Raw genomic sequence first — 22,610 nt, 5'->3', positions numbered from 1 at the left:
CTCTTAGACAGGACGGTGGGCCTAATAAAATTTTACAGTGGGCCAACTTTGGCCCACAGGCCCTAGTTTGGGCATTTCTGGTCTAGAGCAAGCACGAAATGATTCCAACCCCTGGAAAATTCAGACTTAAGGTTACTTTTACTCAACCAGCAGACCAGAAATGACACCAGCTTCTCCCAAGAGATAATAAGATGTATAAGAGGCATGCTCATGGAGATAAGAAATTATCAGCTTTACTTAAATTTGAACAAAAGCTCAAAAGTCAGAATTTGCCAGGGGCGTGATTAATTTGGAGCTTTAAAAATTATTAGCCCTCCTGTTTTTTTCTTTTTCAAATAGTGATGTATGACTGACCAACGAATTCTTCACAGTATTTCCAATTATATTTTTATTCTGGAGAAAGTCTTATTTGTTTTATTTTGGCTAGAATAAAAGCAGTTTAAGGTAAATATTATTAGCCTTCTTAAGCAATTTTTTTTTTCAATTGTCTACAGAACAACTATCCTTACTTGCCTAATTAACAAAGTTAAAACCTTGAACAATATCTAGTCAAATATCATGTGCTGCCATCATGGCAAAGATAAAAGAAATCAGTAATTAGAAATTAGTTATTTGTGTTCAGAAATGTGTTAAAAAATCTTCTTTCATCTAAAAACAGAAATTGAGGAAAAAAGAATAAATACAGGGGGGGCTAATAATTCAGACTTGAACTGAATATACTCGCTTCAATCCAGCAACTTTTATTTGTCCAGGCATTGAAAAAGGAAGCACACCTCCTGCTGGAGCCGGTCCTCTGCAGCTCTCCAGACTCCCGCACCAGACTGCCCTTACAGCAGATCACCCGCAGTTTGTTCTGGTAGGACGAGGCCAGATAAATGGCACCAGACGATATGGCTGGACCCAGATAACGTGGGTTAGGAATGTCCAGGTGAACCAGACTGGGAGGCCTGTGTGTTTGAAGAAGATTCAGTGTCATTTTGATTAGGGCTGCATAATAAATAGTTTCAGCTTCCAAATCATAATGTGTGCATCCGCAATAGTCACATCCCATACATATGCAATGTGGAGTTGACTTTGCATTGTAGTTTTAAAATATATATATACAAAAATATAAAAGCATGCACCACTTATTTCACTTTTATCTTTGCTTTATTGCATTCATCTATGCTTGTGGTTTGTTTATTACATTTTATGCATGACTCGCTCCCCTACAGAATCATCCCAATCAATCAAAATGAATATATTTGATAACACTTTAGGGACCAATTCTCATTATTAACTTGCTTATTTGCATGCATGTTAGTAAAATATTGTCTGCTTATTAGTACTTATAAACTACACCCACCGGCCTCTTTATTAGGTATACCTGTCCAACTTATCGTTAACGCAGATTTCTAATTAGCCAATCGCAAGGAAGCAAATCAACGCATTTAGGCATGTAGACATGGTCAAGACGAGCTACTGCAGTTCAAACCAAGCATCAGAATGGGGAAGAAAGGGGATTTAAATGACTTTGAAAGTGGCATGATTTTTGGTATTTCAGAATTTAGCTCGGCAACAGTAACTCTAATAACCACTTGTTACAACTGAGGTCTGCAGAAGAGTATCTCTGAATTCAAAGCATGACCAACCTTAAGGCGGATGGGCTACAGCAGCAGAAGACCACACCGGGTGTCACTCCTGTCAACTAAGAACAGATAACCGAGGCTGAAAGCATTGATCTAACCTGCCTTAAATCAATGATTCAGGCTGGTGGTGGTGGTGGTGTAATGGTGTGGGGAATATTTTCTTGGCACACTTTGGGCCCATTAGTACCAACTGAGCATCGTGTCAACGCCACAGCCCACCTGAGTATTGTTGCTGACCTTCTCCATCCCTTTATGACCACAGTGTACTCATCTTCTGATGGCTACTTCCAGCAGGATAACACACCATGTCATAAAGCGCAAATCATCTCAGACTGGTTTCTTGAACATGACAATGAGTTCACTGTACTCAAATGGCCTCCACAGTCACCACATCTCAATCCAATAGAGCCTCTTTGGCATGTGGTGAAACTGGAGATTCACATTATGGATGTGCAGCCGACAAATCTTCAGCAACTGCTTGATGCTTTCATTTCAATACGGAGCAAAATATCTGAGGATTATTTCCAGTACCTTGTAGAATCTATGCAGTTCTGAAGGCAAAAGCGGGTCCAACCCAGTACTAGTAAAGTGTACCTAATAAAGTGGCCGGTGAGTGTACAAATTCTGCATGATCTTATTTCACATCCCTAAGTCAATACCTAAACTACCTTATAAATAAGGACTAAATCAGTAGTTTATTGTTGCGAAAGTAAAATTGAATGGTCTGCTAATAGCGTGAATTGAACCTTTAAAAAAAGTGAGACTATAAACTCTTTCAAAAATAGTGCTATTAAATTATTTGGTGAAATTGTGATATTTTTTCTGTGATATACTGTATCCATACAATGTCAGATTTTTCCAATATTGTGCAGCCCTATTTGTGATGCTGTTATTGGTGTCCTGTGTGCATTCGTGTTGCTGAATGTCCTACCCAAGAGCTGCGTGTCCCTGAATCTCAATAACATCCAGAGAGTTGAAGTAGGTCACGAAGAGATACGGCTCTCTGAAGGCTGGAAACAAACAGATGCTTCGGTTAATGAGTCTGGAGATTCTCATTATTGCATTCTGGATTAGTCAGGAAAGGAAAATGAGTTACCGAACGTCAGGGGAAGTCGACTCCACTTCAGATCATCAGGGCGACTTCTTCGACCGTAAGCATCCACAAAAACTCCGATCTCTGTTAGGAGAAGTCAGAAAACCATGTAGAAATCAATGCAGTTTATTGTATTGCTCATTAAAAGGCAGTTGGGGAAGGCTAAATCATCAGTGACTTTGCTTTTGCTGGTGCTTCTGTATATATTTAATATCCCAGAGTATGCAGTTTTTTTTGTCTCTTTTTTTTTTGCAGAATGCTGCATTGAAGTCACATTTCATTTAATTCAGCTCCTAATCACGTTATAAATACTAAAAATAGTCTAATAATATAACAATAATAATAATAGTATAATAATAATAGTAATAATAGTATAATAATAACAATAATTATAGATGGATAAAAATTCAAAATAGTTAATTTACATGTTTAACAGAAATAAAAATGGTTATTATTAGGGCTGCATGATACTTGCGATATTGCAATAAAATAAATTAAAAGTAACTAGTAACTATTAACTTGAGTAACTTCTTCATCAGATACTTTTTTACTACTTTTACTTGAGTAGACATTTCCGCAAGTACTTGTACTTTTACTTTAGCATAGATTTTGAAGCATACTAAAGTGTATTAGTGTATTATTTACAACAATTTTTAATATATGCTACAGTACATTGTAGTATAGTGTCTAACTGAGGCCAGCTTGCGAAGGCAGCGCAGAAGCCTCACTCCTCATTCGCCTCCCATATAGCAATTTATTTTTTGATCCTTGCTCGGACCGAGTGGGTGAGTGTAGGACCAGTTGGAACACGATAAATGTAACTACTATTGATTACCTTGGATTTTGCTACAGTAATCCTTGGTGTAATGTTACATACCTTATGTAACCCACTGGTCTTACTGCACCCAACCCGGTCTGAGCTGGGATCGAACCTGCGGTTCTTTGCATGGGAGTTGGTTACTGTAACAAGGAGGCTAAAGACCTTGGCCTCTAGCATCTGTCACTAGAGCACTTTTTGATGTAAGAGTGAGGTTTACTTGCAGAGCGCTTTATATATATAAATTAGGGGTGTAACGGTTTACATAAATCACGGATCGGTTCGAAAGTGGTGTCACGGTTCAGTACGTTTTCGATACAACAAAAAAAGAAAAAAAGCCAGAGGATTTCTGCTAAGCAAAAAATAAAACAAATCCTTCTTTATACTCAAAACAAAAAGCTTCATATAAAAAATAAATGTAATAATGTAGTAGTTAAACAAATAACAAATAAAATAACAATTTAGTTTTTATATGTTATTTCAATCTATTTATAAGTAATTTGTTTTCTTCAGACAGCACAGATCTGCTTGATTTGATTGTCACCTGCCATTTTAGTGGATCTGAAAGCAGGAATTATCTGACTGAAATGGGCTTATAAAGGAATAATGTAATGGGGCTCTGTTACATTTAACATTTTCTTTAAAAAATGAACCTTTTTTCTTGGTAGCACCGGCACTTCCAACTTCAAAAATGTAGACGCACCAGACAAAATTTAGTCGCACCCACCAAAAATGATGAGCACCGTTACTACACATTTTATATGGACAGATTCTATTATATATTTACACTATATATAATAGAACAGGGTTTTTCAAAGTCTAAGACAGTGGGCCTCCCTTATGACACAACTTATCTATTGGCGCCCCCCTCCTCCCAAACACGCACGCACACACACACACACACACACACACACACATATATATATATATATATATATATATATATATATATATATATATATATATATATATATATATATATACATATATATACATATATATATATATATATATATATATATATATATACATATATATACATATATATATATATATATATATATATATATATATATATATATATATATATACACAGTATATATAAGACACAGACAGATGTCAGACTGTTAACTCACTTTTATCATCATTTGCATGAAAGTGCAATTATTTACAGAGTAATAAGTATTTTAATATACCGTTTTTAAAAATAGGATGATTGTTCAATATGAATAGAACAGATCCAAGAACTGTCCATCCCAGTCAAAACAGTTGAAGTTTAGCGGGTCTCATGCTGTCTTTAGCCAAAATATATTGACAAACCATACATAAAGGTTGTGGTTCATCAGCTGGTCCTGTCCACGTAAATCCTAAACTCAAATACTGACCATCATATTCATATCGTCATCTTTTGGGTTTAAGCCCTGAACTTGAAGGCTTTGAATCGGGGGGGTCTCAGAAACCGATCCATTGTATTAGCAGGCATATACCTGTATTGGCGGGCTTGCCAAACAGAAACGAATTCACAGCTATGGCCTTCTGGGTAAAAAAGTTTTTCTTATTTTTGACGTATTATTTTTTAAGCTTTGTTTAATTAAAACGTTTAAATATAATAAAAAATACATATAATAATTAACCTTAATAATTATATTTCTATTATATAATATTTTTTCCCACGCCTCCCCTGACATGCTCTGGTGCCCCCCAGGGGAGGCGCACCTCACACTTTGAAAACCTCTGTAATAGAATAATAGAATAGAATAATAGAATATATACTTTTTTACTACTTTTACTTGAGTAGACATTTCCGCAAGTACTTGTACTTTTACTTTAGCATAGATTTTGGATACTCTACCCTTCCTAACATCAAGACAAACATATAAAAAGTTATGCGTCTTTGTAATGCGTGTCTGACCGTGGAAACACAGCAGATATTCCTCCTTCTGCGGAGTGCTGGACACCTGGACGATAGAGATGGGGAAACTGTGGGAGGATCCGGTGAAGACAGCCGACGCCAGCGACACGTCATTCTTGTCCAGGAACTCTGCCAAAAACAGTCCATCATGCAAAACGCTGTTTACATAATGCTCAATTACAAATGATAAGTGCCGGATCATGTTCCCACAAGCGGCCCGCCAGCCGGTGCAACCACAGAGATATCGGCACTGCAATATGCAAATGTGGAGAAAATGACTGCAATGACTGGCTGAAACCTTTTCAATAACACAGCCATCAATCTCCAATGAGACAGGAGATATACATCGGATGCCAGACCATCTTTTTTGGACTGACTTTCATCTAACTGGGCGCACACTGGGTGACGGTGATTTACGTACCGTCCAGAACGCACTGCTTCATCTCGATCTCGTAGAATTTATTGGTACCAATGATGATGCTGTAGCTGGTGAAGTGGATGCAGCTGCACGGCTCCAGAGTTTCAATCTCCTGTGAGATGAAAAAGACGGATCATTAGAGGGGTGTGTGTGTGTGTGTGTGCGTCTCTGGAGGAGTCTTTTAAGTTACACCAGAAGGAAAAAGCACGTCAGACATCACAGCTGTTTGTGAAGGAAATACATTGCTAAATTTCAGAAATCAAAGGGTTATTGTGAACTTGTCTCACCAAACCACCGACAATTGACAATTCTCAAATATACAGTTCTTTCATAACAGTCTGAAAACACAAATAACGGAGCAATACAGACATTAACATATTTCATTTTTGAAGTTTCGATTAATTTATATGTAATTTGGGATTTTTTTTTTCATTTACAGTACCACCATTTCACTGTCTTGAATGTGAGAGAAACCAGGACGCACTCTTCTCTCCCCTCCACCACACCACATCACAACCTCACAACATTATGCAAATCTGAGTGCGCCTCACACAGGTGAGTGGGCTTGACAAACCACCTGTGGAAAACACACTGTTCTATCTCTCTTCTATCTTCTATCTCTCTTCTATACTCTCTTCTATATATCTCTCTTCTATACTTTAACCAACACTTGCACCAGACATTAGTGATTGTTTATTGAAGCTTTCTGAACCAATGAAACTTTCAACTCAATTGTATAGGAAAAAGGTTCGTTACTCAAAGCTTTCCAAATGAGAGCTCAATGAGGACCCCTGCTAGTTAAGTATGGAAAAGCACTGTGTTGCAAAAACGTCAAATGTTCACAACCGACCAGCTCATACCTGTAGTAATACAACAATAGTAATATAAACAAATTACCCAATTGCTGTAGTCGGTTGCTCTAACAAGGAGGCTAAAGACCATGGACTTGATTATGAAGCATACTAAAGTGTATTAGTGTATTATTTACAACAATTTTTAATATATGCTAAAGTATATTGTAGTATAGTGTCTAACTGAGGCCAGCTGGTGAAGGCAGCGCAGAAGCCTCACTCCCCATTCGCCTCCCATATAGCAATTTCTTTTTTGATCCTTGCTCGGACCGAGTGGGGGAGTGTAGGACCAGTTGGAACAAGATAAATGTAACTACTATTGATTACCTTGGATTTTGCTACAGTAATCCTTGGTGTAATGTTACATACCTTTTGTAACCCACTGGTCCTACTGCACCCAACCCGGTCTGAGCTGGGATCGAACCTGCGGTTCTTTGCATGGGAGTTGGTTACTGTAACAAGGAGGCTAAAGACCTTGGCCTCTAGCATCTGTCACTAGAGCACTTTTTGATGTAAGAGTGAGGTTTACTTGCAGAGCGCTTTATATATATAAATTAGGGGTGTAGCGGTTTACATAAATCACGGTTCGGTTCGAAAGTGGTGTCACGGTTCAGTACGTTTTCGATACAACAAAAAAAGAAAAAAGCCAGAGGATTTCTGCTAAGCAGCAAATAAAACAAATCCTTCTTTATACTCGAAACAAAAAGCTTCATATAAAAAATAAATGTAATAATGTAGTAGTTAAACAAATAACAAATAAAACAACAATTTAGTTTTTATATGTTATTTCAATCTATTTATAAGTAATTTGTTTTCTTCAGACAGCACAGATCTGCTTGATTTGATTGTCACCTGCCATTTTAGTGGATCTGAAAGCAGGAATTATCTGACTGAAATGGGCTTATAAAGGAATAATGTAACGGGGCTCTGTTACATTTAACATTTTCTTAAAAAATTAACCTTTTTCTTGGTAGGTAACTTCAAAAATGTAGGCGCACCAGACCAATTTTAGTCACACCCACCAAAAATGATGAGCACCGTTACTACACATTTTATATGGACAGATTCTATTATATATTTACATGCTAATCACAATTAACAAATAAACAAAAATCTGCATGCGCTCACCGGCCCTGCACACACTGCTTGATGTGAATGAGATGACAGCATCATGATGAAGGATTACATAATTGACAGCTGTGATTGACAGCTGATATGAACCAATGGATTTGCATTCTGTTGTAGCGCATTGGGCCAGTAAGAAAAGCTTGAAGGCGGGGCAAGCATTGCAGGCTTTTTTGTACTTCTTCTCTTTTATCTTTTTAGAAATTAGTCTGAATCGTTTGGTTTGTAATGCGTACCAAACCGAAAGTCTCGTACCGAACTGTTCAATGGAAATATGCGTATCGTTACACCCTTAATATATATATAATTTATTTTAGTTTTTTTTTTAATCACAAAATTTTCTGCAACTTTGGTCATTTTTAGTACATAAATCACAAAAAGAATTGTGTAAGAACCTGGGGGTTTGACAAACCACTTGTAGAACCACCCTTCTTTCTACAAAGCCCCGTCTTACTCAAGCACTTAATTCTCTGAGCACTAAGAGTTCCTCTGTATAATTAGCACTTGTAGTGTGTATTGCCTCTTCTTGCTGATTCGCTGAATGCCTCCTTAATTGTACTTCGCTTTGGACAAAAGCATCTGCTGTTTTTTTTTTCTATAACTTAAAGTATTTCTAAATACTTGCACTTAGTTTAGGGCTGCATAATTCTGGCTAAAATGTGAATCACAATCTGTTTTGCTTAAAATCAAGATCACGATTCTTTCACACGATTCTTTAGATGTGAAATAAAGGTTAATATGAGTAGGCTATTATTATTATTGTTAATTCTCAAACATATCGTCACCTTGGAATTATTAGGTTCTCTCTGCATTCTGAATGATTTTGAGATATTGAGCTTCAAAGTTTTTGCAATCCATATAGCAATACCATATAGCAGTATGTGTGCAACATTTGTTTTGTTTTTTAAAAGTCTTAAAATGTAAACAATAAGTTGTCATTTAATAATAATATGTCAACTCAATTTTGACAAAAATGTCAGATAGAACCTTATAATTCTAAAGTGACAATATGGTAAAACAACAATATTAATATTAGGCCTATGTGTAGCTCTACTGTTGCTTAAAATTATACATTTTGTACAGTCATTATGGTGGACTTGAGCAGACTTTTAATATGTCCTGTTTGTTAATTCACAGTAAAATGATGACATCAGAATACAACTATTCATAATTATAAAGTTGAATAATTATGTTTGAGACATGTGCTTGTCATCTCTCATTGACAGCATTATTAGACCACTTGTTTTCACTGGTAAAATCAGACATTTGTCATGATCAGACTCCTTGCATTAGTAGCTATACTGACACTGTGAAACATTTATTTTCATGCACAACACTTTCTGTTCTGATTGGCTAAAGCAGACGTCTTACATCAGCACGTTCTAGACGTGCACACGCTCTTTCCGGCAATCTTCCTTCTGCCATTACCCCCAGATGGGACCATCTCGTTGCAAAGAAACAAGCTCAGGGCTTCCATTGATTTAGCGCTATGGACAGTTTTTGATGTTATGTTATATTGTTGGAGCAATGTGTTAATGAAGTTATTACTTCCTAATGTTATAATAGCATTGTAAAGTTGGAGCAGTGTGCTAATAAAGTTCCATATGAGTACACAGTGGATTCACGTTTATTATTATTATTTCAACCCCCCGGTCTGCAGTAAAATTGTCAAGCGTTGACCGGTCCGCAGTTAGAAAAAGGTTAGGGACCACTGATTTAAGTGATGTGTGGCCAGTTTCATTTTCACTTTTGATTGCGGCTCATGGCTGCTGTCACTGTGAGAAAACACACACGCATGCAAGTCATTCTTTCAGCGCGGCTCTCAAGCGATCGCTCCGTGCAACAAACTGAACATTATTTACAACTTTATTACTTGTTATTCACAGCCTTAGCAGGTTCTATTCGCTAAAGTAGCCGTCATTGACGTGCTGAGGTTTGTTAAGTGGTGACGTGTTTGTGACATATGTAATACTGTTTCCGGGTCCAAGCTGCCATTCATTTGAGTGGAGAAATCATTCGTTTATGATCACGTTTTATTCCTATCACACATTAAAGTTCATTTTACATAAAGTCATAGTGTACACAACAATCTCTGGGCTTGCTGCATAACAAATACCAAAAATTTAACAATTTATAAAATAATTAATCACTTTCTGGCCATCGGATATTAGGCATGGACATATATACCGCCATCGTGATTTGTGAAAGTATTAAATCGCTATGTAAACGTTTATTATTACCATTCATGAGTCTCCCCATTCAGTTGAATAGAGCGCTTGGACCCGGAAGCCGCCTCGCGTGACGTCACACTTAACAAGCGGGTAGCTTATGTTCAGCTCATGTGTGATTTCGCGGCCGCAAATACATCATTACATGACACAGAAATGACATTTCAGGGTGAATTATACCTTATGAATAGAGTATGTGACACTTTTATTGCCATTTGAAGGTGTTCATGTTCCTGTGAAGACTTGTGCGACTGCCTTTATTCTTCTGTCCTGACCTTGAAAATACTGTATAATTGGCTGAATCGTAGAAAAGCTGAATTAAGATCGTGTGTAGGATCGAATCGAGATCGAGATCTTTTATCGATTAATCGTGCAGCCCTAACTCAGTTCATACAAAATATTTTTTACCATCACTTTGTTTTGAAACCATTGTTAAATGTTTTGAAAGGAGTTTGCTAGCATGCAGAAATGTGCTGAAAAGTATAGCTTGTAGAGCATAATTGAGAAAAGTGTTTGGGAATTTTGAAAAATGTGTTGATTTTCTGTGAAAGCAGTGGAAACTGATTGACAGTTTGCTCTGCAGAGACTTTAGTTTGGCTGATTGTGTGAACACTTTTAAAAAACGTGGCTTCAGTACCGCCCAGTGCTTTAGAGGATGAATAAAGCTCAAGACAAAAGACTCCATACTTGCCTTCCGTATGCAGAACTTGTTAAGATTGTCATTGTATCGTAGAATCGTGACTTTATTGGGCATCGCAGCACAAATGCATGGGCCATTTTCTATCTAAAGCAAGAGCAGACACAAAATACAGTGTAAGGTACAAGTTTGTTGAATTGCATCTCGCAACAATGAGATGATGCAACAGAGAACACTAAAAATAAACCGAGTGTAAGTTGCAACGCAGTGAAACACAAACAGCCTCACCCTGCCCGAGGCAAACAGATGACAGCCCTTGACGGTCTCAAAGATATACGGCACAATCTCGGGCAGTGTGGGGAGGTGAGACTGGGATAAAGACTGCTTCACCTTCTTAATCTCCACCAGACACAGCGCTCGCTCGTCTCCTGCAACACAACAGTATAATCACTTTATTTATAATGCATCCCTAATGCACAGCGCATCGGCTGTAATATAATACAGTGATGCAATAGCATGATACACAGTCAGAATTATTAGCCCCCGTTTATTTTTTCCCCAATTTCTGTTTAGCGGAGAAAAGATTTTACAACACATTTGTAAACATAGTAGTGTTAATAACTCATTTCTCATAACTGATTTCTTTTATCTTTGCCGTAATGATAGCACAATATTTGACTAGATATTTTTCAAGACACTTCTATACAGCTTAAAGTGACATTTAAAGGCTTGACTAGGTTAATTAGGGCTGCACAATATATCAAAACTATTAAAATATTGCAAATGTGCAAATCACAATGTACATATCTCAGTGGTTTGCTACATTTGTTGATTAACTACTAATTAATTATTTTGTTTATATTGTTAAAAATTCTTATTTGTTTTATGCAGCAGTAAAACATGGCTCTTCACTTTCAGAAGCTGATGCTTTCTTTCCCCTTAAATGAAATGAAACGTGCACTCCCTGGCCACTTTATTAGGTACACCTTACTAGTACCAGGTTGGACCCCCTTTTGCCTTCTGCCTTAATCCTTCGTGGAATAGATTAAATAAGGTACTGGAAATATTCCTCAGAAATTTTGCTCCATATTGACATGATAGCATCACGCAGTTCCTGCAGATTTGTCAGCTGCACATCCATGATGCCAATCTCCCGCTTCACCACATACCAAAGGTGCTCTATTGGATTGACATCTGGTCACTGTGGAGGCCATTTGAGTACAGTGAACTTATTGTCATGTTCAAGAAACCAGTCTGAGATGATTCAAAGTTTATGAAATGGTGTGTTATCTTGCTGGAAGTAGCCATTAGAAGATCAAAGGTCAGCAACAATACTCAGGTAGGCTGTGGTGTTGACATGATGCTCAATTGGTACTAATGGGCCCAAAGTGTGCCAAGAAAATATCCCCCACATCATTACACCACCACCACCAGCCTGAACCATTGATACAAGGCAGGATGGATCCATGCTTTCATGTTGTTGAGGTCAAATTTTGAGCAGAGCATCTGAATGTGGCAGCATAAATCAAGACTCATCAGACCAGGCAACGTTTCTCCAATCGTCTAGTGTCCAGTTTTGGTGAGCCTGTGTGAATTGTAGCCTCAGTTTCCTGTTCTTAGCTGACAGGAGTCACCCGGTGTGGTCTTCTGCTGCTGTAGCCCATCTGCCTCAAGGTTGGACGTGTTGTGTGTTCAGAGATGCCCTTCTGCAGACACCGGTTGTAATGAGTGCTTATTTGAGTCACTGTTACCTTTCTATCAGCTGGAACCAGTCTGGCCATTCTCCTCTGACCTCTGGCATCAACAAGGCATTTGCGCCCACAGAACTGCTGCTCACTGGATATTTTCTCTTTTTTAGACCATTCTCTGTAACCACTAGACATGGTTGTGCGTGAAAATCCCAGTAGATCAGCAGTTTCTAAAAAACTCAGACCAGCCCATCTGGCACCAACAAGCATGCCACGTTCAAAGTCATTTAAATCCCCTTTCTTCCCCATTCTGATGCTCGGTTTGAACTGCAGCAGATCGTCTTGACCATGTCTACTTGCCTAAACGCATTGAGTTGCTGCCATGTGATTGGCTGATAAGAGTTAAACAGCAGTTAGGCAGGTGTACCTAATAAAGTGTCCGGTGAGTGTACATTAGATTAATTGCACCAGAGTTCATTTTAAAGTTAAGTTTTAAACTATATCTGAACTGATCCCTTAAAATAAACATTACCATAGTTTTACCATGTTTTTAGACATGATAAAATCATGTATTTATGTACTATGCACTGTGACAATACCATTAGTTGCTTTAAATATCACATAGTTCAACTGAATCACTGTGAACGCTCCACTAAATTAATGGTGTGATTAAATATGGGTTTAATTAATTTAGTGCAACTCTGGTGCAATCAGACTGAAGTATGAGTATAACAAGTCCAAGACAACTGGACTACAACTGTGATCACACCCTTAGTCAAATGTCCTCATGTTCAGTGTGTGAAAGCAGCAGTAACTTGTGGTGATTTCTGCTCACCCACGATCATCAGCAGCTTGTCATGATCTTTGATAATGTGGATCTGAAACACGGATCCCAGACCCGGGATATGAGTGAGGGAGTTCTTAATCACATTCAGTGCGTAGAGACCCTCCTCAGAGCCCACCAACACAATCTGAAGACAAAAACAAGATTAAAACCATATGTTACACCAGTGGTTCCCAACCTGGGGGTCACAGCCACCACTAGGGGTCGCCAAAGATTCATGAAGAGGAACATGCACAAATTAAACAGATACTTGTTTGATGACAAAACAAATACATTCATTTATTTTCCTTCAGCCTAGTCTCTTATTTATCAGGGGTCGCCACAGCGGAACGAACCGCCAACTATTCCACCACATGTTTTACGCAGCAGATGCCATTCCATCCGCAACCCAGTACTGGGAAACACCCATACACTCTCAATCACACACACTCAAACTTCGGCTAATTTAGTTTCTTCAATTCACCACATTCCCGGAGGAAACCCACACCAGCACTGGGAGAACATGCCAACAACATGAGGCAACAGTGCTAACCACTATTTTTCATGTAGTTGTTGCTACTTATTATTAATGTGGGGTCATTTAAGATTATGACTGTTAAAATGGCGGTCTCCTGGAAAAAGAACCAATGTTTTACACCACTAAAAAGTGTGAACATTTACAAAAGACAATTTACCCTTCGCTAAGTCACACCAGAAAACCACCACACACAAATAGTGGCTTAGCAACCGTAGCCATGCACAGGAGGCCTGTCAAGCTTTCGCGCGAGGGAAACAAGTCAAAGCGTTGTGCATATGGATTGTGCAGATCTGATACCCGCTATTCTAAAAATGTGGACAGCATAATGGCAGACGTAAAAGCATCATTTTTTAAAAACGCCTTATGCTCTTTTCTTTTTTATTCCAAGAGTTCACACTTAGCTCATGATTTATGCATAGCTTGTTTGGCATGCTGTCCCGGGAGAGAGCCCTGAGCTCCAATTCCCCCCCACCCCCCCACCCCCCCTGGATTGTGAAGCACTTTGGGTGTATGGCCATACACAATAAATGCGCTATATATATAAACAAAAAATACACATTACATTACAACACAATTATTTTTGTCAGTCGTGTTGCTTCTCATTTCTAAGATCACCTTTGCATGCATATTGGGCCATCCTTATTGTCGAACCCAGCTTTTAAGAATTATTTTCCAGGAAAATTACTTTTAACCAGCCACAGTGACTAGCGGGAGTGTCTGTCTTACCCGCCACCGCTGAAATCTACCCCCATTTGGCGGGTTGGCAGGTGTTAATGTCAAGCCCTGCCTGTAATGCATACTGCAATCCTATTTTGTCTGGCTTTCTCAGATAATTTCTCTAATTATATCTCTGCCACCGGCGCATACACTTTGTAATAGACATGCCAGGCACGAAAGCTTGACAGGCGTAACAACAGTAACTAGGGAGGGCGGGGCTTAGCGAAGGGTCAATTGTAATTGATTGATGAGGTTTGTCAGTGATGGGCGCGGATACCTGGTCGGTCAGCGGCAGGGTGCAGTTGATATCCAGACGGTCGTCACCTTCTAGCTTAAGTAAAGAGTTACCCAATAATTTCTGTAAAGAAGCAAAAACACCATCATAAGCATGTGAAACGTTTACATTTGCAGTGCATTTCAGTTATACTGTACACTTCATCATCAGTACTGTATGTTCCCTCACATCCTACAGTCAGACCAGTGCACTAAAATCAAATCAACAGCAAAATGATAATAACTTTGGAACGTGGACAATAATCATTACTATACTACAAATCTGACCAAAATAATCATGATTATGATTGTGTTTGTTGTTTGCTCACAGCATCTGCCTCAGCTTTCTCTCTGGCTCCGCGACTGCTGGCCACGATGGCTTCCAGCACTGCCACCCAGCGCTGCTTCTCTGAGTATCCTGAGGTCATGAGGTAAAGAGTCTGGCCGGGCCAGCATGTGGACTGAGGAGACGACTCCAGCTTCAGCACGTACGGCACATCTAAAACACCACACTGGCATGTTAGCTTCCATTAATGAGATGCTTTTACTAAACACAAATCTGGGAGAGCTGTTTTAGCTGTCACCTGTTTTAGCGGTGTTGGGGAGCTCAGAGGAACCCACAGCAGAATGAACTGTCACTTCTCCATCAGAGAGACACAGCTCAAACTCATCCAGCGGCTTCACTGACTCTGAGAAAACAGATTATACAAATACATTTATTTTATATATATATATATATATATATATATATATATATATATATATATATATATATATATATACACACAATTATGCCGTCAAACTGTTGTATAAACGCAATATTACACTCATAGCAGTGCGATATGGCTGTATATCCTGCACACCTCCCACCAGTGCTGATATACACTGCTACGTGTGTGATATTGCTCATTTATACATATATATTTATATATATATATATATATATTTATATATATATATATATATATATATATATATATATATATATATATATATATATATATATATATAGATAGATAAATGAGCAATATCACACACGTAGCAGTGCGATAATATATATATATTATATATACAGTCTTTGGACTGTGGGGGAACCGGAGCACCTGTAGGAAACCCATGCGAAGGTAGGGAGAACATGCAAACTCCACACAGAAACGCCAACTGAGCCGAGGTTCGAACCAGCAACCCAGCGACCTTCTTGCTGTGAGGCGACAGCACTGCCTCGCCCATAGGTAAAAATGTTTTTTAAAATGTAAATTTGTCTCGAGCTTTGTAAAAGTGTTTCACACTTTGTAATGTTGTTTTGCACTTCCCGGCCACCGCAGGTTTGATTTACTTTTCTTGTTATGAAATTTTATTTTGTATTTTTTTCCCAACATGCTATAAGAAAACAAAACCAATGCAATGTAAACAAGTGTTCACAGACCGTCTCTTGGTTCTGTCTCGAATGTAATCACTTTATATCCATCCAGCACCACATACTTCCTCTCCCAGCCCTGCCCGCGCTTCCCGTTCCTGCAGGAAAACAAACACATTTCCATATTCACTTGATGTTTTCTTCTCATCTGACATTAGTGTTTGTAATCATGCCAGGTGTGTCTCTCACCTGGGCTGCTTCAGCCATCCTTCAAGCCTCATATGTCCACCCATATCTTTCAGGCCGGAAGTGCTTCCCTTCTCCCGACACAGAGCCTCTGAGAGGTGCAGCGCGTATTCAGTGGGAACGCCGCAGGTGGCAGGGAGGTACGGGGAGCATTTTGGGTGACACAACGCGTGACATTCTTCAGGAGGAGAGAGAAGATCAACACGCAAACATGATCAACTTATTTCAGCTCCTACAATACAGCTGTGGAGAAAAAATATTTGGCATTTCCTCATCAGCAGATGGCACTCTAGGCTAGTATTCAACATTAGATTGTGATTTAGGCTAGTTTCTAACAGCAGGGGGCAATGTAGGCTAACAGCAGATGGAGCTCTAGGCTAGTTTATAACAGCAGATGGAGCTCTATGCTAGTTTATAACAGCAGATGGAGCTCTAGGCTGGTTTTTGAACAGCAGACAGTTCTCTAGGCTAGTTTTTAACAGCAGATGGCGCTCTATACTAACAGCAGATGGAGCTCTAGGCTAGTTTTTAACAGCAGATGGAGCTCTATACTAACAGCAGATGGAGCTCTAGGCTAGTTTATAACAGCAGGTGGCAATCCAAGCTAGTTTTTAGCAGCATATAGCAATCTAGGCTAGTTTTTAACAGCAGATGGAGCTCTATACTAACAGCAGATGGAGCTCTAGGCTAGTTTATAACAGCAGGTGGCAATCCAAGCTAGTTTTTAGCAGCATATAGCAATCTAGGCTAGTTTTTAACAGCAGATGGAGCTCTAGGCTAGATTATAACAGCAGGTGGCAATCTAAGCTAGTTTTTAGCAGCAGACAGCACTCTAGGCTAGTTTTTTTAAACAACAAACTGATCTGGGCTAATTTTTTAACAGCAGGTGGCACTCTAGGCTAGTTGTTAACAGTAGATGGCAATCTAAGCTAGTTTTTTTTACAGCTGATAGCACTCTAGGCTATTTTGTAACAGCAGAGGGAGCTCTAGGCTAGTTTTTAACAGCAGATGGAGCTCTAGGCTAGTTTTTACCAGCAGATGGCGCTCTAGGCTAGTTTTAACAGCAGATGGCGCTCTAGGTTAGTTTTTAACAGCAAATGGAGCTCTATACTAACAGCAGATGGAGCTCTAGGCTAGTTTATAACAGCAGGTGGCAATCCAAGCTAGTTTTTAGCAGCATATAGCAATCTAGGCTAGTTTTTAACAGCAGATGGAGCTCTAGGCTAGTTTATAACAGCAGGTGGCAATCTAAGCTAGTCTTTAGCAGCAGACAGCACTCTAGGCTAGTTTTTTTAAACAACAAACTGTGATCTGGGCTCATTTTTTAACAGCAGGTGGCACTCTAGGCTAGTTGTTAACAGTAGATGGCAATCTAAGCTAGTTTTTTTTACAGCTGATAGCACTCTAGGCTATTTTGTAACAGCAGAGGGAGCTCTAGGCTTTTATTTAAAAGCAGGTGGAGCACTAGGCTAGTTTTTAATAGCCGATGGCACTCTAGGCTAGTTGTTAACAGTAGGTGGCAATCTAGACTGTTTTTTTAACAACAGACTGATCTGGGCTATTTTTTTTAACAGTGTGTGATGTTCTAAGCTAGTTTATAACAGCAGGTGGAGCTCTAGGATAGTTTCTAACAGCAGATAGCAATCTAAGCCATTTTTTCTAACAGCAGGTGGTGCTGTAGGCTAGTTTTTAACAGTAGATGGTGATTTAAGCTAGTTTTTACCAGCAGACAAAGCTTTTAACAACAGATCTAGGCTAGTTTTTGCCGCTCTAGGCTCGTTTTTTTAATAGCATATAGCGATCTAGGTTAGTTTTTAACAGCATATGGTGCTCTAGGCTAGTTTTTTTAATCGTATATGGCGCGCTAGGCTAGTTTTTTTTAATAGCATATGGCGCGCTTGACTAGTTTTTAACAGCAGATGGTGATCTAGGCTAGTTTTTAACAAAGATTGTGCTCTAGGCTATTTTTAAACAGCAAATGGCACTCTAGGCTATTTTTTAACACAGATGGGGCTCTAGGCTAGTTTTAAACAGCAGGTGGCACTCTAGGCTAGTTTTTAACACAGATGGGGCTCTAGGCTAGATTTAAACAGCAGGTGGAGCTCTTGGCTAGTTTTTAACACAGATGGTGCTCTAGGCTAGATTTAAACAGCAGGTGGAGCTCTTGGCTAGTTTTTAACCGCAGATAGTGCTTTAGGCTAGTTTTTAACAGCAGATGGCGCTCTAGGCTAGTTTTTAAAACAGATGGTGCTCTAGGTTAGATTTAAACAGCAGGTGGAGCTCTAGGCTAATTTTTAATCGCAGATAGTGCTCTAGGTTAGTTTTTAACAGCAGATGGCGCTCTAGGCTGTTTTTTAACAGCATAAAAAAAGAAACATCCCCTACTTTCAAAGTATACTGACAGCATATGTTTACGTGATCCATACCAATGCATGTTGCAGCCTGACGTCCAAAATGGACTGTGTCCAGACACACAGTACAGCGAGCCGCTCTCATATTGAGCCCCTGCGTGAAGCGGTGAGGAGTGTTGTGATGAATCCGGTCCTTCACACGTCTGGTGTACTCTACACAATCAAACACACACACACACACACACACACACACACAATCAGTCTTGTGCATTGTATAGTGTTTATACTTAAATAATGCAAACAGGCCAAAGCAAGCTGAAAATGTCCTCTCCTGAGAACATTTCTCTGCATCACTGTACACTCCAAGCTCTCGTATTGGCTTGGGTACAAGCATGCAAGGGTTTCAGAGTTCCTGCATTGGGCATGGCATACAGCAGGAGTATAGCCATATATTCGAGATAAGCTCAGTGTCCAAATGGATCTGCATGCAGGAGCTTTGGAGATTCACAATCATTCAGTGCTGTCCTGAGTGAAAGTCTGCAGCCATCAAACCAAGATGACCTGATAACACACTATTGAGTGAAGGACGTCCACTAGCTAAAGGGACATGTTTAGATTAGGCCAGAGAGCTTATCTCTGCAGGGATAAAAAGATCATATCAAAAAAAAGAAGAGAATAAATACAAGTAAAGGAGAGACGCCTGGATCATTCTCAGGAAACACCTGCATTTGTGTCCCGATGACTGAATACAGTCTTCCAAACTTCAAATACACATATTGTCATTCAGCTTGTCTTTTATATTGTCAATTAGCTTTAGATTTCATAACAAAAATCTGTGTGTTTTTTTGTACGTTATAACATTGGAATTACGTTTTCTAAAAATTAACATTAGCATGTCTGAAAATACTACATTATTTGTTATTTTATGCAGCAAAACATGCTCATGACAACATTTTATATTTTAAATTTGGAAGAATTATGTTTAGTAGTTTACAAAATGAAACAAAAATTATGTTTTTCTTACATACAAATACACCATAAATCCAAAGCAACTGTAAAGGGGTATTTTTTCTATAGCTGTTTTATGTTATACACATACAGTGCATCAAGAAAGTATTGATAGCGCTTCACTTTTTCCACAATTTGTGTATGTTACAGCCTTATTTCAAAATTGATTGAATTCATTTCCTCAACATTCAAATACACACAATATCCCATAATGACAATGTGGAAAAAAGAGTTTTTAAAATTGTTGTAAATTTATTAAAAATAAAAAAAGCTGAAAAATCAGATGTACATCAGTATTCACAGCCTTTACAGTGAAGCTGTAAATAGAGCTCAGGTTCATTCTGTTTCCACTGATCATTCTTGAGATGTTTCAGCAGCTTCATTGGAGTTCACCTGTGGTCAATTCAGTTGATTGGACATGATTTGAAAAGGCATTCACCTGTCTATATAAGCTCCCAGGGTTGACACTGCATGTCAAAACACAAACCAAGCATGAAGACAAAGAAATTGTCTGTAGACCTCCGAAACAGGATTGTTGAGGGAAGGTTACAGAAAAAAATTCTGCTGCTCTGAAAGTTCCAATGAGCACAGTGGCCTCCATCATCCAAAAGTGGAAGATGTTTGTAACCACCAGGACTCCTAGAACTTCCTAGAGCTGGTCGGCCATCTAAGCTAAGTGATCGGGAGAGAAGGGCCTTAGTCAAGGCGCTGATCAATAACCCGATGATCAGACTGGCCAGACGGAAACCACACTCCACCTGGAATTTGCCAAAAAGCATCTGAAGGACTCTCAGACCATAAGAAACTAAATTCTCTGGTCTGATGAGACTCAAATTGAACTCTTTGGAGTGAATGCCAGACGTTACGTTTGGAGAAAACCAGGCAGCGCTTATCACCAGGCTAATAGCATCCCTACAGTGAAGCATGGTGGTGGCAGCATCATGCTGTGGGGATGTTTTTCAGCAGCAGGAACTGGAAGACTAGTCAGGATAGAGGGAAAGATGAATGCAGCGATGAACAGAGACATCCTGAATGAAAACCTGCTTCAGAGTGCTCTTGACCTCAGACTGGGGTGACGGTTCATCTTCCAGCAGGACAATGACCCAAAGCACACCAACAAAATATCAATGAAGTTATTTCACAACAACTCGGTGAATGTCCTTGAGTGGCCTGGCCAGAGCCCAGACCTAAATCCTATTGAACATCTCTGGAGGGATCTGAAAATGGCTGTACACTGTCGCTTCCCATCCAACCTGATAAAGCTTGAGAGGTTCTGCAAAAAGGAATGGGCAAAAATTTCCAGAGACAGGTGAGCAAAGCTTGTGGCATCATTTTCAAAAAGACTTGAGGCTGTAATCGCTGCCAAAGGTGCATCAACAACGTATTGAGCAAAGGCCGTGAATACTGATGTACATCTGATTTTTCAGCTTTTTTATTTTAAATAAATTTGCTACAATTTCAAAAAGTCTTTTTGGTCACATTGTCATTATGGGCTATTGTGTGTAGAATGTTATATAAATGAATTTAATCCAATTTGCAAAAAGGCTCTAACCAAAAAAAAAACATGTAGAAAAAGTGAAGCGCTATCAATACTTTCCAGATGCACTGTAAGTCATATTTTAGATTGTTTTGTTTCGTTTTTATGTTTGTTTTTACCAAAATGTCAACAGCTCTTTTATTCCCAGGGGGAAAAACATGCTGTGTTCAGTGCTTATTTTCCCCACTGTGTGTGGGGGGAACCACTGTTGCCCAATGACTTTCGCCAATTAACCAAGTTAAGCCTTTAAATGTCACTTTAAGCTGAATACTAGAATCTTGCAAAATAAGTAGTAAAATATTAAGTACTGTCATCATGGCAAAAAAAAAAAAAAATTTGTTATTAGAAATGAGTTGGAAAAAAAATGTGTTGTAAAAATCCTGTGTTAACAGCTTTTAAGAAATATTTGAGCCAATAACTTTGTCTAATGTATACAAAGTGTTTATTTTGGACTTCTTACTTTTAAAGTTCATTATGCTGACACATTTCCCTTTTTTAAATCATATGAGAGGAAATGTTTTATACGTCAGCAGTCAAGCTTCAGCAGTAACTGTTTGAAATGAGACTATAAATAAATAAATAAACAAACAAAGATAAATAAAATAAAACTCCTTATAGTTGAGACACAAATGGCAGAGTTTCAGGAGAGTGGGCCGCCTGAACCTGTTATGTAAGAACTTACTTTCAGAAGTGACTCTCCTTATTTCTGTGAAACGACAACAAAGAGGACAGTGAGAACGAACAGATAAGAGCCAAAACATCTGCTGCAAATACGTACGGTCAGTCTGGAGTCCTTCAGACAGTCTCATCATTTTCAAACACTAATAAAGAAGTTTTCCCCCTTAATAATTTAAAGGCACAATATGTAATTTTCACCACCAGAGGGCGTCTATTTGCAACAAACAAAGGCATATTTTGAATCATGGTCTGCATTATCCTACAGGACTCATGTTGATGATTAAAGTATTCAACACTTACTATCATGCTAGTATGAAGCACAGTAAGGCTGAAAGCTGTGGAAGCATCACAAAAACAGCATTAAACCACAGCCCAGCGCTTTCTGTACTTCAGCTCAAGAAGAAGCAGCTCTGTTTTATCAGACTAAAAACATTTCAGACTTCTGTTATAATGCCGCTTTGTACAGTCCAAATAAACACACAACATATTAAAGCATCACTGCTGTTTTACTGTTTTCTAGTGACCTTATTCTTGACGTACGGGCGATAGCAACCATTGAAATATTTTCGGCTTCCGGTCTCATTCACTTCCATTGATATTTAGATGTTAAAAACAGCTCGTTCTCCTGCTTGATGGTGCAAACTGACATTTTTTTATTATATTGTTCTGCTTAGTCATGAGCACA

At 38.8% G+C, this 22,610-nt stretch overlaps 2 protein-coding genes across 16 annotated transcripts in view; both read right to left on the bottom strand.

The window, feature by feature from the left end:
• Positions 1 to 22,610, bottom strand: part of gcn1 (GCN1 activator of EIF2AK4) — a 779,792-nt gene that overhangs the window by 369,384 nt on the left and 387,798 nt on the right. The window lies entirely within an intron of this gene.
• The window catches only part of citb (citron rho-interacting serine/threonine kinase b), a 135,385-nt gene that overhangs the window by 4,876 nt on the left and 107,899 nt on the right, over positions 1 to 22,610 (bottom strand). For 8 of the 15 annotated variants that reach the window (XM_073910037.1, XM_009303725.5, XM_017357405.4 and 5 more), the window contains exons 24-37: positions 18,778 to 18,915; positions 16,355 to 16,529; positions 16,175 to 16,263; positions 15,333 to 15,437; positions 15,078 to 15,247; positions 14,753 to 14,833; positions 13,233 to 13,368; positions 10,998 to 11,137; positions 10,764 to 10,856; positions 5,872 to 5,980; positions 5,451 to 5,579; positions 2,725 to 2,805; positions 2,560 to 2,638; positions 774 to 947 (exon numbers count right to left, since the gene is read on the bottom strand). In XM_073910037.1, the coding sequence (XP_073766138.1) occupies positions 774 to 947; positions 2,560 to 2,638; positions 2,725 to 2,805; positions 5,451 to 5,579; positions 5,872 to 5,980; positions 10,764 to 10,856; positions 10,998 to 11,137; positions 13,233 to 13,368; positions 14,753 to 14,833; positions 15,078 to 15,247; positions 15,333 to 15,437; positions 16,175 to 16,263; positions 16,355 to 16,529; positions 18,778 to 18,915 (1,699 nt within the window). Of the gene's footprint in view, positions 1 to 773; positions 948 to 2,559; positions 2,639 to 2,724; positions 2,806 to 5,450; positions 5,580 to 5,871; positions 5,981 to 10,763; positions 10,857 to 10,997; positions 11,138 to 13,232; positions 13,369 to 14,752; positions 14,834 to 15,077; positions 15,248 to 15,332; positions 15,438 to 16,174; positions 16,264 to 16,354; positions 16,530 to 18,777; positions 18,916 to 21,929; positions 21,954 to 22,610 lie in introns of all 15 variants that reach the window. The other 7 variants (XM_068223090.2, XM_068223087.2, XM_073910033.1 and 4 more) reach the window with 1 other exon arrangement.

This window comes from Danio rerio, chromosome 8, assembly GCF_049306965.1.
Source record: "Danio rerio strain Tuebingen ecotype United States chromosome 8, GRCz12tu, whole genome shotgun sequence".
In the NCBI taxonomy this organism is placed as follows: domain Eukaryota; kingdom Metazoa; phylum Chordata; class Actinopteri; order Cypriniformes; family Danionidae; genus Danio; species Danio rerio.
Note: the sequence above shows the minus strand (reverse complement) of the source record. Positions and strands in the feature narration are given on the sequence as shown.